The 16,510-nt window shown below is 58.3% G+C and overlaps 2 protein-coding genes across 6 annotated transcripts; one reads left to right on the top strand and one right to left on the bottom strand.

Annotated features, from left to right (window-relative positions):
• Positions 1-729: 729 nt before the first annotated feature.
• LOC116834914 (suppressor of cytokine signaling 3-like) lies at positions 730-5,753 on the top strand. Of its 4 annotated transcripts, none has more exons than XM_032797337.2 (3): positions 730-1,084; positions 2,498-2,535; positions 4,246-5,753. In XM_032797337.2, exon 3 carries the CDS (start codon positions 4,326-4,328, stop codon positions 4,950-4,952), a length of 627 nt encoding a protein of 208 aa, XP_032653228.1. In that variant the 5' UTR covers positions 730-1,084; positions 2,498-2,535; positions 4,246-4,325; the 3' UTR covers positions 4,953-5,753. The 4 variants fall into 4 exon arrangements, with proteins under 4 accessions (XP_032653228.1, XP_074926826.1, XP_032653226.1 ...); XM_075070725.1 differs by having other exon boundaries at positions 2,498-2,603; XM_032797335.2 differs by having other exon boundaries at positions 730-1,147.
• Positions 5,754-7,529: 1,776 nt separating this feature from the next.
• RPS9 (ribosomal protein S9) lies at positions 7,530-9,852 on the bottom strand. 2 transcript variants are annotated; one of them, XM_032797340.2, is made up of 4 exons: positions 9,706-9,852; positions 9,071-9,193; positions 8,722-8,908; positions 7,530-7,778 (listed from the first exon to the last, which is right to left on the bottom strand). In XM_032797340.2, the coding sequence occupies exons 1-4, from the start codon at positions 9,800-9,802 to the stop codon at positions 7,601-7,603; spliced, it is 585 nt and encodes a 194-aa protein (XP_032653231.1). In that variant the 5' UTR covers positions 9,803-9,852; the 3' UTR covers positions 7,530-7,600. The 2 variants fall into 2 exon arrangements, with proteins under 2 accessions (XP_032653231.1, XP_074926824.1); XM_075070723.1 differs by lacking the exon at positions 9,071-9,193.
• Between the last annotated feature and the right edge of the window lie 6,658 nt (positions 9,853-16,510).

Raw genomic sequence — 16,510 nt, 5'->3', positions numbered from 1 at the left:
GGGGGAAGAAGCGGAGGGAGGAGGGGAGCAGGGCAGGGGGGAAGAAGCAGGGGGAAAGAGGTGGGAGAGGGGAGCAGGGCGGGAGGACGCAGGGGGAAAGGGGCAGACGGAGGAGGACAGGGAAGGAGGCGGAGAGGGGAGCTGGGGGGCAGTGGGGGAAAAAGCAGAGGGAGGAGGGGGAAGGAGGTAGGAGAGGGGAGCTCGGGGGGAGGGCAGTGGGGGGGAAGGGCAGCTGGAGGAGGAGAGGGAAGGAGGCGGGAGAGGGGAGCGGGGGGGAGGACAGCTGGGGGGGTCCGCAGACGAAGGGGGGTGCGCTCCGCTCCCTGCCTTCGGGAAGCTCTGTAACTGTCCCTGTGCAGGCGCTGAAGGGTTAACAGCTGGGCTGCGTGTTTCTTGGCGGGGGAGGCGGGTTACGGGACTCCCCCCAGGAGGGAGAGGGGAGCAGAGCCAGCCCTGCCCTCCCCCGGGTGTCCCTAGCCCCGTGCAGGCAGCGAGGGGGAGGGACCACGGCGCACATCCCCTCCCTGTTACCAACAGTGCCCTGCACACTTCCAGGAATCACCCTGAGCCGGGGGGGCGGGGGGGGGGTTTACCCAGCCCCGCCTGCCAATCAGAGCCCAGCCAGCCGGCCCCCAGCACCCCCCCGGCCAATGGGATGGGAATGGGGCCCATTCACAAAAATAAATATGAAACAAGCCCTCCCCCCGGATACACCCCTCTCCCCAGTCCGGCCAGGAGAGACTCTGGCCGGGTGGCTGGGGGGAGGGGGGTAGAACCTTTCCTGTGCCGCCCCCCCCCCCCCCCAGCCCTACAACTCCCCATGCATCCAAGCCTCCTGCTTGTGCAAAAGGGAAAGTGGTTTTTCCTCCTTCCCTCTGCGGTGCCTACAGCGGCTTCCCGGCAGCAGCCCGTTCCAGGGGCCCTGCTCCCCCCCCCGGAGATTGGGGGCCCGGCTGCCTGGCCAGGATGTACCCCCCAAGGGGGAGGCTTTCCTGTGACTTGGGGGAGGGGAGTTGATTTGCTCCGTTTCCCTCCCCCCTCTGCCCTGCGAGGATTCCAGGAGTAGCATTCCCAGCACGCCAGAGTGAGTCTACACGGGCTGCTAGCAAAATCGCCTCAATCCGGACTGGTTGGGGGTCAGAAAGGGGTGAGTTAAAACGGGAGATTATTTCATGGGCCTGGGGGAGCCGCCGTGGACAAACACCCACAAAAACTACAACCAGGGGAGTTTGCAAATAGATTGGGGGGGCTGGACCTAAGGCACCCTTGGTCAGCTGTCCCCCCAATTTGCCCCGCTGACCCCCGCCCCCCAGTCACCCACGAAGCACAGCAGCTGGCAAGACAATGGGACTTTAGAGCACTTTTAGCAACACCCAGCTCCTGCTCCAGGAGTGGGGGGCTGTTAATGAGGATAACAACCAGTCAGCATTAGTAAGGGCCCTGCGGCCGGGGCGGGGGGGAACTTGGGCTGGTTGATTTTAAGGAAGATCTTTGCAATGACTCTTTTCAAGGAATTCTTTGGATTTTTTTTTCTCCAGATGTTTTTTTAAGTGTCATTTTTGTCCTCTCCACCCCACCCCCCTTGGACTGTCATGATTTTTTATTTCTCTCTTTGCCACATTTTGAATTTGGCCATTCCTTTAATGTTAATATCCCACTGACTTAGGGTCAGTTACAGCTTGGGGATTGTTTTTTAACATCGGTTTTAGGTTAGTTATTTGGGGTCAGTTTCTGGGTTGGTTGTGGGGGGTTAGCATTAATTTTAGGTTAGTTATTTGGGGTCAGTTTCTGGGTTGATTTGGGGGCGGGGGTAATAGTGATTTTAGATTAGTTATTTGGGGTCAGTTTCCAGGTTGGTTTGGGGGCGATTTGACATTGGTTTTAGGTTAGTTATTTGGGGTCAGTTTCCAGGTTGGGTTGTGGGGGGGTTAGCATTGGTTTTAGGTTAGTTACTTGGGGTCAGCTTCTGGGTTGGTTTAGGGGGGGTTAACACTGGTTTTAGGTTAGTTATTTCGAGCTATGGGGGACCAGATGTCTCGATTTTATAAAGACCGTGCCCATATTCAGGGCTTTGTCTAATATCCCCACCTATTACCTTGCACCCCATCCCGATTTTCCACACTTGCTAGCTGGGGTCAGTTGACGGGTTGGGTTTTCAGACATTTTAATGTGGTTACTTGGGTTCAAACTGGGATGCCCAGGCCGCGGGGGCCCATCACACTGGCTCTGGGCCCCTGGCACTTCCAAAGAAGTGATGCACGCGAGTGCGTTTCGCTGCAAGCGATGGGACAAATCCAAGTGGGTGCAGAAATAGGTGCCAGGCTCTGGGCCTTGAACTGGGAGGGTTTGTGTGAGCCTTAGTACAAGGGTTCCCAGAACTGGGCTCAGATTTCACATAGCGCGATGCAGATCAGGCCCTTCGTTACTTTAATAGGTTCAGGTTTTTTGTAAGAGTTTGGTTTCAAAAAATATCTTGGCTGGATTTCTTCTTTTTTAGGCCCAACCAGAAGAGATCCTGTTCCCCTGGAGCTGGAGGTTTGTTCCAGCCTTGGGGTTTCCTGGAGGAAGTTGGAGCAGGAGTGAATTTGGCGCAGCCTTAAAATGTTTGTTCCCCTTTGCCCCCTCATCACACAGACACACACACAGAGACAAAGCGGGATTCGCTCCCTGTTCTCTGGGGCACCTGGGCTGGGGCAGGGGCAGGCCGAGATCAGAAGAGTGTGTGTGTGTGTGTGTGTGTGTGTGTGTGTGTACATCTTGTGTGGGAGGAATATGGATGTGTTTGTTTTGTGTGTGTGTGTGGTGTGTACATCTTGCAAGGGGAGGATTGTGTGTGTAGTGTGTACATCTTGTGTGGGGAGGAGTGTATGCGTGTGTGTGTGTGTACATTGTGTGTGAGCAGGATCATGTGCATGTGTGTGGTGTGTACATGTTGTGTGAGGAGGATCGTGTGTGTGTGCATGTGTACATCTTGTGTGGGGAGGGGAGGATTGTGCATGTACATTTTGTGTGGGGAGGATTGAGTGGGTGTGTGTACATTTTGTATATATATGTTATGAATATGTTTGCATATTTTGTTGGTGTGCATGTATACGTTTTGTCCACGAGTGTGTTCCACACACACACTCTCTGTGTATATTGTGTGTGTGTTTATGCCTCTTATGCTTTGTGTGTAGTGTACACAGAGACAAACCAGACACACTGGAGATATATATTTGTCTTTGTGTTTACCATATTTGTGTGTTACACGTGTGTAAGAGGGTGCATGCGTATGGGTTGTTGTGAATGCTTGTGTTTGCATGGGTGTGTTTTCAGTGTTTGTGTATAATTATATGGAATAACATGTTGTGTTTGTAGATCTGCAATGAGGTTTCTGATGAGTGTGTTATAAGTGTGTGAATGTGAGGGTGGTATGGTTTTGTGCGTATATTTTGTGGGTGTGTCTGAAGTGTATGGTGTGCATACAAACACACACAGTGCAGGACTCATCCCCTCCAGCAGGAGGGTCGGGTGCACACGCACGCACACACACACACAGCGCAGAGCTCATTCCTGCCAGCATGGGGCGGCAGGGACACACACATACACACCCGATAGATTTTTAGGTATGTTCTCCTGTGGGGTGTGATTATGTGTGTGTATCTACATAACTTAGTGTGTGTATCGCTGGTGTGCAGAGGTGTTTCTGGGAGTGTGTGTTTGTAATTGTGTGTGGGTGTGTGTATAACTGTATGGGGTGCAGTTTGCTGTGTGTTGCTGGCTGACTGCAGTGTGACATGGGGGGGAGGTGTTGTAGGTGATGCTAAGGGTACGTGACTGTGTGTATGTGTGTGTCTGAGCCTGCTTGTATGCACCTGTGTCACTCTGTGTGTGTGTGTCAGTGATTTGTGTGTGTGAGAGGCTGTATCTCCAGCACTCAATATGTATGTCTGTACACACATCCCTCTACAATGGGAGGTGATTCCAATCCTAGAGTGGTTAGAGTGGGGGTGGGAGGGCTGAGAGCCAGGACTCCTGGGTTTTCTCCCCAGCTCTGGGATGGGAGTGCGGTCTAGTAGCTAGAGCAGGGGGGGTTGGGAGCCAGGACTCCTGGGTTCTCTCCCCAGCCCCAGGGTCATTAGGTCATGAAGAACATTAATAGCCCGTGCTGGATTCTGTGTGAGAACTTCCCAGTATCAGAATCACTCAGTCGCCTGCCCTGAGCTGCCCCAGGCTCCCCCCATTGACCCCCACTTCTCTCCACAGATGATCCCGCGGGAGGGACCCCAGTGACCAGGAGGACTCAGCAGGGAGCGGGGGGAGGAGAATCCGGCCTGGGCAGCGCGATGGTCCCGCTGTGCTGGCCCTGCCTGCACTGCTGCCCGTACCCCCCGGCGGCCATGAGCAGGCCCCCCGCCCCACAGCCCCCCGCCCTCTCCTACCACTACCGCAGCTTCTGCGGGGACTTTGAGCGGGTGGAGACGGCGCTGGAGCGGCTGGACGCCAGCGGCTTCTACTGGGGCAGCCTGTCGGGGGCGGAGGCCAAGCGGCTGCTGAGCCCCCACCCGCCGGGGGCTTTCCTCGTCCGCGACTCCTCCGACCACCGGCACCTCTTCACCCTCAGCCTCCGCACCGGGGCCGGCATCACCAACCTGCGCATCCAGCAGCAGGGGGCCGCCTTCCACCTGGAGACCCAGCCGGGGGCCCCCTCCCCGCCCGCCTTCGCCTGCGTGGTGCAGCTGGTGGAGCACTACCTGGCACAGGCCGGGCACCCGGGGGGGCCCTGCTACCTGGAGGCCCAGGGGAGCCGCCCTGAGCCCCTGGCGCTCGCCCGCCCGCTGCGCTGCAAGGTGGCTTCGCTGCAGGAGCTGTGCCGGCGGGCCGTGCGGGCCAGCATCCGGGCAGGGACCGGGGGGCCCGATCTGGAGGGGCTGCCCGTGCCCCGTGCCCTACGCAACTCCCTGCGCTGCTAGGGGGCCCTGCCCCAGGCCCTACAGAACTGTCTGCGCAGAGGGAGGAGAAAGGAGCAAGGGGGGACCCCCAACCTGCACTCAGGATCCCCCCCAATGTTCATGGGAGGCAGTGGGGTAGAGGGAGCCCCCCCCGTAACTCAGGCCTTCTCAGCACAGCTGGGGGAGAGGAGGAAACCGCAGAGTGGGACCCCCTCTAGGACACCCCAGGGTTTTCCAGCACAGTAGGAGGAAGATCGGGGAAGGGGTCTGTACCCCTTGCCCTATGGAAAACGCAGGGCGGAGGGAGATGGGGGAGGGGAGCAGATTAGCACCAGTCCCATGGCAGCTCCAGAGTGTGGGGGAGATGGGACTGGAGGGGGAGAGAGGCCTGGAGTGGACAGGAGAGGGGGCTCTTCAGGCCAGGGCTGGGACCCAGGGTAAGAAGTGGGAGGGGGACACAAGAATTGGTGGGGGCTGAGGGATCTAATGAGGGGGTTGAGACCCAGGACTCCTGGGTTCTCTCCCCAGAGCTGGGACGGGAGGGGGGGGTCTAGTGATGAGAGCAGGGGGGCTGGGAGCCAGGACTCCTCGGTTCTCTCCACAGCTCTGGGAAGGGCATTGAGTCTACATCCCAACTATTCCCGGGTTGCCAGATTGGACCGCAGCCCCATGCTGGGGCTCCCACCTCATCCCCTGGAGGGCGCCACACCAACCGCATGGACCCGTCGCCTGCCAGGAGCGCTTGTGGCCCTGTTACCACCAGCTGGGCTGCACGGGGGTCTTGTACCGCTGCATCGGGATGGAATAAACCTGTCTGCTGCATCCTGCCTCCCACCACTGCTTTAGGGGCTGCCTGGGACCTGGGGGCTGCAGGGACAGCCCCTCAAAGCACCCACAAATCAGAGCCAGCACCCCCTAAAGAGGAAAAGCCCCATTTCCCCTGAGCCAGGCAAGGCCCAGGCCTGGGACCAGAGGGGAAAGGCCTGGTTCCCTATTCCCTGCCAGCTGGCAGTCGTTGAGGGATCCTCCTGTCAAAAAACTCCCCTCCCCTCGCCCCACCCCAGAAGCTGCTACATCTAGCCATGACCCCATCCTCACCCCCTTCCGTGCCCAGCTGTTCCCGTAAGGCTCTTGGCACCACAAACGCTGACTCGGGGGAGCAAAGTTACTGAAAACCGCCTCAGCAGTTCAGAAAAAACCCAGCTGCTTCCGCCACTCCGGCTTTCAATTCCCCCAGCAGCCACGTTCAGGGGCACCAGCCGCACTTTGCCATTACCGCCCAGGGCTGGTCCCCCACCCCTGGAACCCAGCTCAGCTCCAGCCTTTCACCCTCATTTCCCAGCAGGGCCGGCCCTGGACCTGCCTCCCTCTAGTGGGTGGGGCTCCCCCAGCTGATCCAGCACCAGGGGTCACAGCACCAGGCACATAGCAGGTATCTGCCCCATGTCCAGCCAGCTGCTTGCTGCCTCATTTGCTGCTCCAGCAGACAGGGCCAGAGCCCCCTTCTCAGCCTGGGAGGATTCAGGGACAAGCTAAGAGCAGCCGTACCTAGTTAGAACAAAGGTTCATTTGCCTGATGCCCCAGTGGGAACGAACAGATGAGGGAATCACCCCACAATCCCTCCCTGGTGCCCACAGCCAGCTTCCAACAGAGGGGAGGGGAGCTCAGGGCAGCCTGGCACCACCAAGAGCCATGAGGCAGGAAACAGAAGAGGCCGGGCAAGGCAAGCAGGGAAGGGGGTCCAACCTCAGGCCACTTAGAGAGCAGGCCCTTTCCCTCCCCTTGAGCTCTGAAACCAACCCCCCCCCCGCCCCAGCTGACAAGAGGGAGCAGTGAAGGAAATCTCCCCCCCCCCCCCATCCCAGGCTTGGCTGAGACAGCATTAGGGCACAGAGCAGGAGGGGGGCTAGGACCCAGGGGACCACTCAGTGAGGGGGGGCAGAGAGGAGTATCCCACTCAAAGACCCCCCTCTAACCCCAGAACTCAGACATCCTAGAACCACCCAGGCACAGCCAGCAAGGTGAGAACCCAGCCCCCTTTGCCCAATCCCAGCCCATGGCAAACAAGCCAAATTCCTCACCCAGCAGCCATGTGTCTGTTGAGCTGGGGGACAGTTTTCTAGAGCTCCCACTGTTCAAGTTGCCCCAGCAGGAGGGGGGAGCCCTGAGCTGGGGCCCATGGCCCCTGTGACAGCTCCCAACTACTTTCCCTTCCTACCCCTCCCTGGGAGTCACCTCCACCCCCTCATCAGCCTGCCCCTGATCAGGGTTAATCCTCCAGCCCTCCACCCCCAGCATGGAAACAGGCAGCAGGTCTGCAGTGGTTTTATTTCCAAGGGCCAGCGCTGCCTGCAGGCCAGCGGGGGAAAGGCAGGCAGGACAGGGCTCATTTCCAGCCACAGAGAGCTGGGGAACTACCTGCTGCAGGGCGCATGACCCAGCAGACGCTGACACCAGGTGCACAGCTGCCTCCCGCTCACAGCTCAGAGCACCCCCCTCTGGTGAGACACAAGACTCAGAGCCTTTGCTGTCAGGCTGGGGTACAGCAGCCCTGACACCCCAATGGCAGGACCCCGCTAACAGGCCAATCCACCCAGTTCAGCTCCACTCCAAACTGATTTATTGACACAGCAGTGCAGGCTGCCCAGCAGGGGGAGTTGCCAGGCCTTTAATCCTCCTCTTCCTCATCTGCCCCGCCGGCGCCGCCCTGCCCCTTCTTGGCGTTCTTCCTCTTGACACGGCCAGGCCGGCCACCCCCATAGGGTGAGCGCAGCGAGAAGTCAATGTGCTTCTGCGAGTCCAGGCGCACGATGAAGGACGGGATGTTCACGACCTGCTTCCGCACCCTGGGGAAGGGGAGAGGGGTGAGGGCAGGCACAGGAAGCCACCTACCCACAGTGCTCTGGGGCAACAGGACCCCAATCAGAATTTAACATGTAACCCCTGGGGCAGATGATGCCCCACCCCTTTGCCATCTTGTAGCTCCTCCCAGACACTCCCCAGAGCCAACTGCACATCAGCTGCTCCTGGATACCAGAGTCCCATCCCATCTCTTCCTCACAGCCCCAGCCAGCTCCTGCTGGTGGTAGATGTGAATCCAGAGTCATCCAAAGAAAAGGGGTGACCTCTGGATTGATGCTAGGACAGCTGAGATCAAAACCCAGCCCTGCCTCCACTGCAAAAGAGGAGTGACTCCAGATTGATGCCAGGTGGGCCGAGATCAGAACCAGGTCCCACTGAACCAAGCTCCATTACCAGGTTGCCCTGGGATCCAAACCCTGTTTGCAGGGACCAGCCAGCAGCTTGTTACCTGTGCAGCAGCCCTGAGCACAGGGGGCTGGTGGAACAGCCTGGCCCTTCGCAAGGTGTACGGCTCTGCCGCAGTGAGCCTTGCCGACATGGGCAGCCCTACCGCCCGCTAGCCAGAGCGCAGGGTTGGACCGACTGGGGGGCTCCCCAGGCCGGAGCCTGCCCCACTGGGCAGGGGGCTCCACACACCTCACAGGCTCATCCAGGAGGGCTACACAACACAGCAAGAGCAAAGCTTTAGGCACGGGGAGGATAGGAGCAACGGGCAAACTCCCCACATCCTTGGGATCAGCTTTGACCCTGCCGAAGACACAGGGCAGTCACCAAGAACGAGGCCACTGACCTGCCTGCCACACGGCCCCTCCCCACGAACTCAGCACCCGGTCCCACCCTGTGTAACCCACTAGACCCTCCCCTCCCTCAGCCAGGGAGAGAACCCAGGAGTCCTGACACCCGCACCCACAGCGGCATGTGCCCTACCGGATGTGCCTCTGGCGGATCAGCACCCGGGCATGGTGGATGGACTTGGCCAGGCCCAGCTTGAAGACCTGGGTCTGGAGACGCCGCTCCAGGAAATCCTCAATCTTGAGGCCCAGGATATAATCCAGCTTCATCTTGCCCTCGTCCAGCACCCCGATGCGCACCAGCCGTCGCAGCAGGGCATTGCCTGGGGGGGGGGGGGGGGGGGGGGGGGGGGGGGTGTCGGTGAGACAGGGGGTTAGACCCAGGGACCCTGCCTCTTCCCCTCCCAACAACTTCAGACAGCTACTGAGACCAGCTCCCAGCACCCACCCCACCATGCCACCCCCCACACATTCTGCCCCCCTACCTTCAAAGAGGCGTTTGGGGTCCTTCTCATCCAGCGTGAGCAGCTCACGGGCCGCCTTGCGGATCTTGGCCAAGGTGAACTTCACCCGCCAAACCTCACGCTTGTTCCGCAGCCCGTACTCGCCTGGGGAGGAGCAGGGCTGTTACCAACAGGGACAACAGGCAGCCACCTCTGGGGTGGGGTGTGGGAGCTGGTTATATGGGGACCCCTCACTGGGCACTGAGATGCAGTACCTCTGGGGTGGGACATGGGAGCTGGTTATGCAGGGGCTGGTTATGCAGAGACTCCCTGCCCAGCGCAGGGACATGGGTCAGGACTGTATCCCACTGACTAGAGGCAGCAGGTTTAACACTGCCTGGACTAATGGAGATAAATCGCCTAAAGATCAGAAAATAAGCCTTGGGACATTAATGCTGTGTCTAAAAAAGCAAGCTGCAAATGGTGGCACAATGCCTCCTAGTGCCACCCTGACTGCCAGGGAGAGTGCCCACTGCTGAGCCTCCCCCCCCCCACAGCCCAGCACCCCCTAATGCTGCCCTAGGGCCAGCCCTGTCAGGGGAGATCACCCTTGCCCCACCCCCTGCTGAGCCCCAGGCAGGCACCAGCCTGAGCCCCCGCCCTGCCCCCAAACTCACCAATGAGCTTCAGCTCCTGGTCAAGACGGGATTTCTCGAAGGGGCGCCGAGGGGTGACATAGGTCTTCCGGCACACCCAGCTCCTGGCAACGGGCATCCTGGCCGAGGCTGTGGGCTCTGGCCCTGGGGGAGGAGGCAGAAGGAAATGAGCTAGGAAGAGACAGGACAATTCTGCTCCATCCTCACCCGCCCCCAACCAAAGCACATGGGGCCTTGATCCTCCAGCAGCCACCCCACAAACCCAGGGTGCAGCTTATCCTGGGGGGGGCCCTAGGCTGTGAACTGGGGTCAGACAGGTGCTCCCTGTCTTCCCTGACTAAGCCCCCAGGATCACCCCCAATCATCTCCCATCAGGCCAAGGTGCCTGCATCCTGCACCCACCCACTCCTGCGTCTGTGCCATGCTGACAGAACAGCACCCACAAAGCCTTCAGAGACCTGAGCAGCCCTGGCACGGGGTGTGCTCAGCCCACAGCCCAGTGCGGGGCCCCTGGCACAGCAGACACTGATATGGAGCAGGGAGCAGAGTCGTGGGCATGAGGGTGAGCGATTGCAGGGAGCGGGATGCCAGGAGCCCACGGTGGGTGCAACAGGACCAGCCAACACAAGCTATGAAGCCAGGCCCCACGCGCACTCAGAGGGGCCGCCCTTGTGCTGGGTCTGGACAGCACCGAGCGCAGCAGTTACACCGCACGGTGCCACGGCCCCGCGTTACAGGCCCCAGGCTGACATCGAGCAGGAGAACGGTGGCCCCAGGGCTGCCAGCAGAGCTCGCCGCCCCGGGGGGGAGCGGGAGGGGCTGCAGACCGACCCGACATGGACATTGGGGCGTTTAGGGCGTGTCGCGGGTGCAGGGAGGGGGCGGGGGGGCTTTGGCGCGGGCCGCAGCTGGTCCCCCCTCCGCAGCCCCTCGGGCGCTTTGCACGTGGGGAAACTGAGGCACGACGGGGAGCCCCTTGCGCAACGCCCGGCCCCGCTGCAACAGGCGGGGGGGGGAGACGAACCCCCCCCGATGCCCCCCTCCCAACACACGGGGCTGGGGGGATCTCCCGGGCCACGTGTTGCGCCCCCCTCCCCCACACCGCAGCAACAGCGCGCGCCAGGCCCAGGGGCCGCACGCGCCACAGGCCCTAGCTCGCCGCCGCCTCTGCGCATGCGCCCCCCCCACGTACCCCCCAGCGTACCCCGCGCGCCCTGCGGCTGCCGCGCGCTCGCCCATCACCCCGGCCCCGCTCCCCTCCGAGCGCGCGCGCGGCGCGGCCCTCACCTCACACCAACAGCTACAACAACGGCGGTTGAGGAAAAAAAAGAGAGGGACGCCCGCTGGGGCTGCCTTATATACCGCACGGGAAAGGCTCCGCCCTCTGACGCTCCAGCCAATGGCAGGGAGCCTCCGTGTCTCGCTGGCCAATGGAAGGGAGGCGTTTCGCGCATCCGCTGGCCAATGACTGAACGCTCCCGGGGGTCATAGAGAGAGATTCCTAGAGTGTCGTACGCGCGTGGGAGAGTGTTGGGGGCGGCGGCCATTGCTGGGGGGTGAACCCCCTTCCCGTCCCGTGGGGGGGCGGCCATTGCTGGGGGGGGAACCCCCTTCCCGTCCCGTGGGGGGGCGGCCATTGCTGGGGGGTGAACCCCCTTCCCGTCCCGTGGTGGGGGCGGCCATTGCTGGGGGGGGAACCCCCTTCCCATCCCCCTGGGGGGGCGGCCATTGCTGGGGGGGGAACCCCCTTCCCGTCCCGTGGGGGGGCGGCCATTGCTGGGGGGTGAACCCCCTTCCCGTCCCGTGGGGGGGCGGCCATTGCTGGGGGGTGAACCCCCTTCCCGTCCCGTGGGGGAGCGGCCATTTCTGGGGGGGTGAACCCCCTTCCCGTCCCATGGGGGCGGCAGCCATTGCTGGGGGGGTGAACCCCCTTCCCGTCCCGTGGGGGGGCACCATTATATTGGCACAGGGGCTGTGATCATCAACACTAGCGATAATTCACCCCCTCACTGACACCTGTCCCCTTTTGCTGCCCAGCAACCACTGATATAGGTCAATATCTCCAGTCTCCGTGTCTCTGCTGTTTGCTTGACCCCCTTACTTCAGCCTCCAGGTGCCGTTTCCACTGGGGCTGGCTCCAGTGTGTCTCTCCCCTGGACCCGATTGAGACTTCATAGAACTTATTGCTAATATTTGTGTGTCGGAGACAGAGCCTGCACGGTGCTACATCTTTTCCGGACAGACAAGAAGAGACGGAAAGTCACAGTCAAAGGACACACAGACAGACAGGTAGTTGAGGGTGAAGGGGAAAACAATGCAAATCTCGTACAAGTCAATACAACAGAAAAGGCATTGCAGTAATACTGCTTGTTACTGTTATGTGTGTTATAGCGGCGTCAGGCACTGCACAGATGCAGGTGTAGACAGTCCTTGCCCAGGCTGAGATCAGGGGTCTGTCATGCCGGGTGCTGCCCAGACCCAGCGAGAGAGGGTCCCTGCCCAGCTGGGATCAGGGCCCTGTCGTGCTGGGCACTACACAGTTCCAATGGGAGACAGGCCCTGCCAAGCTGAGATCAGGGGCCAATTGTGCCAGGCGCTGCATAGACACAGCGAGAGACAGTCCCTGTCCAGCTGAGATCCCTGCCGTGTTGTGCTGGGGGAAGCAGAGGCAAGAGCAGGGAATAGGTCCCATGACTCCTATCCGAAACCAGTTCCCTAGCCAGCGGAGCAGTGCTTTCCCGACTTTTCACTAAGGCAACCCATCTAGACTCTCCCTGCGACACACTGGTGGGTCGGGACCCCTTGTTTGGGAAATTATTCTCTAGATAACGAAACCTCTGTATGGCCCGTGCGGCTATTTCTGCTCCCCATGAAACCCACAGGAGTTTTGCTCTTGAATTCAGTGGGAGCAGATCTGTGGGATCAAGTCCCCGGCTGACGTAAATCGGCCTAGCTCCAGAGAAGTCACCAGCTGGAGAACTGACCCATCAATGGGCGTTTCCCTGCTGATTTTGGTGGGCATTGCATAGGGACCTTGGTTGAATTAATTGGTGGTCGGCGCACGTGGGGCAGTCTGATCCGTGCAGGAAATGAAGTGGAGTCGATGGAGCAGCACCAGGGGTGGGGTACGTCCGGGCTAGTTTATTTTAATTGCCAAATGACCATGCCCTGTAGATCATAGACTTGCTCCATCCAGTATGAGCCGCAGCCGGTGGTTGGCCAGGGTGCCTGGCATCACATGGGAGGTGCCCAGCGTGTGGTGGGGACCCTGGCATGGCCACCCTTGGGGTGGGATTGAGATCAACTAGCAAAGAAAACATTGGAAGCTGTTGAGTGTACGATAAAAGGTAGAGAGGGGTTGCAAACACCGGATCCCTCCCACCTCCCCCATTTCACGCCAAACCTTTTGCAGGGTTTGTGTCTGTCTTAGGGGAAGTTTAGGAGAAAAAAAGCAGGATGAAAAAGGCAGCAGAAGGGTGGAGAGAGAGGGACCCTCTCAATGGAAATGGACAACGGAACCGGAGTGGAGAGAATAATGTTAACGAATCCTCCACCCCAGGTCTGAGTCCAATAGCGTGGATTTTATACTGGTCTAGCTGAGATCAGAACCCGGCCCTGCCCCCATTGCAATGAGGGGTGACTCTGGATTGATCCAAGGGGCTGAGATCAGAACCTGGCCCTGGTCCCATTGCAATGAGGGGTGACTTTGGATTGACCCCAGGGGGCTGAGGTCAGAACCCAGCCCTGCCCCCAGTGCAGTCAGGGATGATTAGTCTGAAGGGCCCTGTGTCTGTGGCCCTTTGAGGTCTGGCCAGTTCCCCTTGGCCTGCTCCCCCATCCCGGACACAGCCCATGGCTGGCAGCCCAGGCTGAGCCAGTAGCCAGTAAATCTTCCTTTTCATTGGACACTTTCACGGGGGAAGCCGGCAAGTGCCCAGCCGCCGCAAATGGCGGAGAATTAAGCTGCTGATTTATTGGGTGTTTTTCTCCTAACCTGGTGTTTGTGAGAGAAGCCAACTGTGCTGAACTCCCAGCCTCCCCGCTCTAACCACTGGAACATTCCTCCCCTCCCAGGGTCGTCGGGGAGAGAACCGAGAAATCCTGACCCCCAGCCCCCCTGCTCTAAGCACTAGCCCCCGTTCCCCTCCCAGAGCCAGGAAGAGAACCCAGGAGTCCTGGCTCCCAGTCCCCCCTGCTCTAACCACTAGACCCCACTCCCCTCCCAGAGCCAGGAAGAGAACCCAGGAGTCCTGGCTCCCAGCCTCCCTGCTCTAACCACTAGCTCCCATTCCCCTCCCAGAGCCAGGAGTGGAGTGAGATGCAGACAGGCAGTAGCAAGTGATATTTGTCTGTGTCCTGTCAGTGTGAGAAAGTGTCTGTGTGTTGGGGGAAGTGTGTGTGTTGCAGCTGTTTTCTTGTGCACCTGGGGTGAGGGGGGGCAGGTTTGTGTGTCTCCTACATGTGTGGGAATGTTTGTGGCTGTGTGTGTGGGCATCTCTGTGGCTGTGAGCGCTCAGGTCTGCAGGGGTGCATCTGTGTGTTTTTGGGTATGTCTCTGGGTGTGTGTTTGGGGTTGTAGGTCCGTGCATACACATGTGTTTGTGTGTGTTTTGGGTTGTTTTTGCATGTGTGCGTGAATATGTGGGGTTGTGTGCATGTGTGTGTCTGTGTATTTGGGGTTATGAGTTGATGTGTGTGTGTTTGGGATTCTGTGTGTGTGTGAATGTGTCTGTGTGGGGTTGTGTCTGTGTGTTTGTGTTTGGGGTTGTGTGTGTCTGTATTTAGGGTTGGCTTTGTGTGTTTGTGGATGTGTCTGTGTGGTTGGGGTTATGTGTATTTGTGTCTGCGTGATTGGGGGTGTGACTGCGTGGTTGGGGTTGTGTATGTCTAATTGGGGTTATGTGGTTGGGGATGCGTGTGTCTGCGTGTCTGGGGGGTGTCTGTGGGGTTGGGATTGTGTATGTTTAATTGGGGTTATGTCTTTGGGGATGTGTGTGTCTGTGTGTGGCTAGGGATGTGTGTGTCTCTGTGGTTGGGGGGGTTCTGTCTGTGTGGATGGGGGTGGGTGTGTCTCTGTGTTTGGGGATGGGTGTGTCTCTGTGTGGTTGGGGATGTGTGTGTCTCTGTGGTTGAGGGGGGTTCTGTCTCTGTGTGGTGGGGGGGTGTCTCTGGGGATGTGTGTGTCTCTGTGGTTGGGGGGTTCTGTCTCTGTGTGATGGGGGTGGGTGTGTTTGTGGGTATGACGCTGGGTGTGACACTGCGTCTGTGTGTGTTAGACTGGGTGTGTGTGAGAAAGCGAGAGACTGTGTGTCTGGGTATGTGAAACTTCGCGTGTATGTGAGAGAGACTGGGCATGTGAAACTGTGTATGTGTGTGACACTGACAGTGTGAGTGTGTGTGACTGATTATGTTTATATGTCACTGTGTGTGTGTGTTAGACTGAGTGTGTTTGTGAAAGAGAGAGAGACTATGGGTATGTGAAACTGTGTGTGTGACACTGAGTGTGACTGTGTGACACTGTGTGCACGTGACACTGTGTGTATGTGTGAAGGAGAGAGAGAGACTGTGGGCATGTGTGACAATGCCTGTGTGTGTCTATGTATGACACTGTGTGTGTGTGTGTATGTGAGAGAGAGAGTGTGTGTGTCCAGGTATGTGAAACTCTGTGACTGCATGTGACACTGTGTGTGCATGAGAAACTGAGAGTCTGGATTTGGGAGACATTGTCTGTGACTGTGTGTGTGACAGTACTTTTGTGTGTGTGTCCGTATGTGACACTGTGTGTGTGACTGTGTGAAACACTGTATTTGCCTGAATGTGTGAGACTGTGTCTTTGTGTGAGTGTGTATGTGTGTGTGACTGTGTCCGTGTGTGACAATGTGTGTGTGTGTCCAGGTACGCGATACTGTGTGTGGCTTTTTGCATGATATTGTGTGTCTGGGTACATGATACTGTATATGAAACTGTGTGTGTGTGAAACTGAGGATGTCTGTGACACCGTGTGTGTCTGTGCACATGGCATTGTGTGTAATTGTGTACTTAGGGTGTAATCTCCTTAGGGCACATGCTGGCATTTCAGTCTATGAATTTGTACAGCACCCCGCGTGATTGGGTCTGGTCCCTGCCTGGGGCCGCTGGACATGACTGCAACAAAAACAGTAAATATGTGGTTTTGTGATGTACACACACATCTCACTGTATTCGTGTGTGTGAGATGTGTGTATGTGATATACACTGTGTGTGAGACCTCACAGGCACATGTGACAGCATGGATTTGTGTGAGAGCCATTGTGAGTATGTAGGAGACACGGTGTTGTGACATTCTGTGTGTGTGTGATGCTCTGTGGGTGTAGGAGACATCACATGGACATGTTTGCGTGTGAGAGTGTCAGTGTGTGTATGAGCTGCATATGTGACACTGTGTGTGTATGAGCCAAGTGTGCGTAACACTCTGAGTGTATGAGCTGTGTGTGTGACACTGTGTGTATGAGCTGCATGTATATGTGTGACAGTGTATGTGCAAGCTTTGTGTGTGTGTGACACTGTCAGTGTGTGAGCCACATATGTGTGACAGTATGTGTGCAAGCTGTGTGTGTGAGAGAGAGAGAGATAAAGGGTGTGTGTGAGCTGTGTGTGCGCCAGCTGTGTATGTGTGACACTGTCAGGGTGTGTGCAAGCCATGTGGGTATGTGACAGTATGGGTATGAGCTGTGTGTGTGACAAAATGTGTGTGAGCCATGTGTGTATCTAACACTGTCAGGGTTGAATGTGAGCCATGTGGGTATGTGACAGTGTGGGTATGAGCTGTTTGTGTGACAGTGTGTGT

The sequence above is a fragment of the Chelonoidis abingdonii genome, chromosome 11 (genome assembly GCF_003597395.2).
Source record: "Chelonoidis abingdonii isolate Lonesome George chromosome 11, CheloAbing_2.0, whole genome shotgun sequence".
NCBI lineage: Eukaryota > Metazoa > Chordata > Testudines > Testudinidae > Chelonoidis > Chelonoidis abingdonii.
This window is presented reverse-complemented; position numbering and strand designations above follow the sequence as displayed.

Bases quoted from the DNA above. Each gene is read 5' to 3' on its own strand.
- LOC116834914 (XM_032797337.2), top strand. From the start codon at position 4,326: ATGGTCCCGCTGTGCTGGCCCTGCCTGCACTGCTGCCCGTACCCCCCG.
- RPS9 (XM_032797340.2), bottom strand. From the start codon at position 9,802: ATGCCCGTTGCCAGGAGCTGGGTGTGCCGGAAGACCTATGTCACCCCT. The intron at 8,909-9,070 runs GTAGGGGGGCAG...CCCCCCCCCCAG, and splicing joins CCCCAAACGCCTCTTTGAAG to GCAATGCCCTGCTGCGACGG. The intron at 7,779-8,721 runs GTAGGGCACATG...CCCCTTCCCCAG, and splicing joins ATCCGCCAGAGGCACATCCG to GGTGCGGAAGCAGGTCGTGA.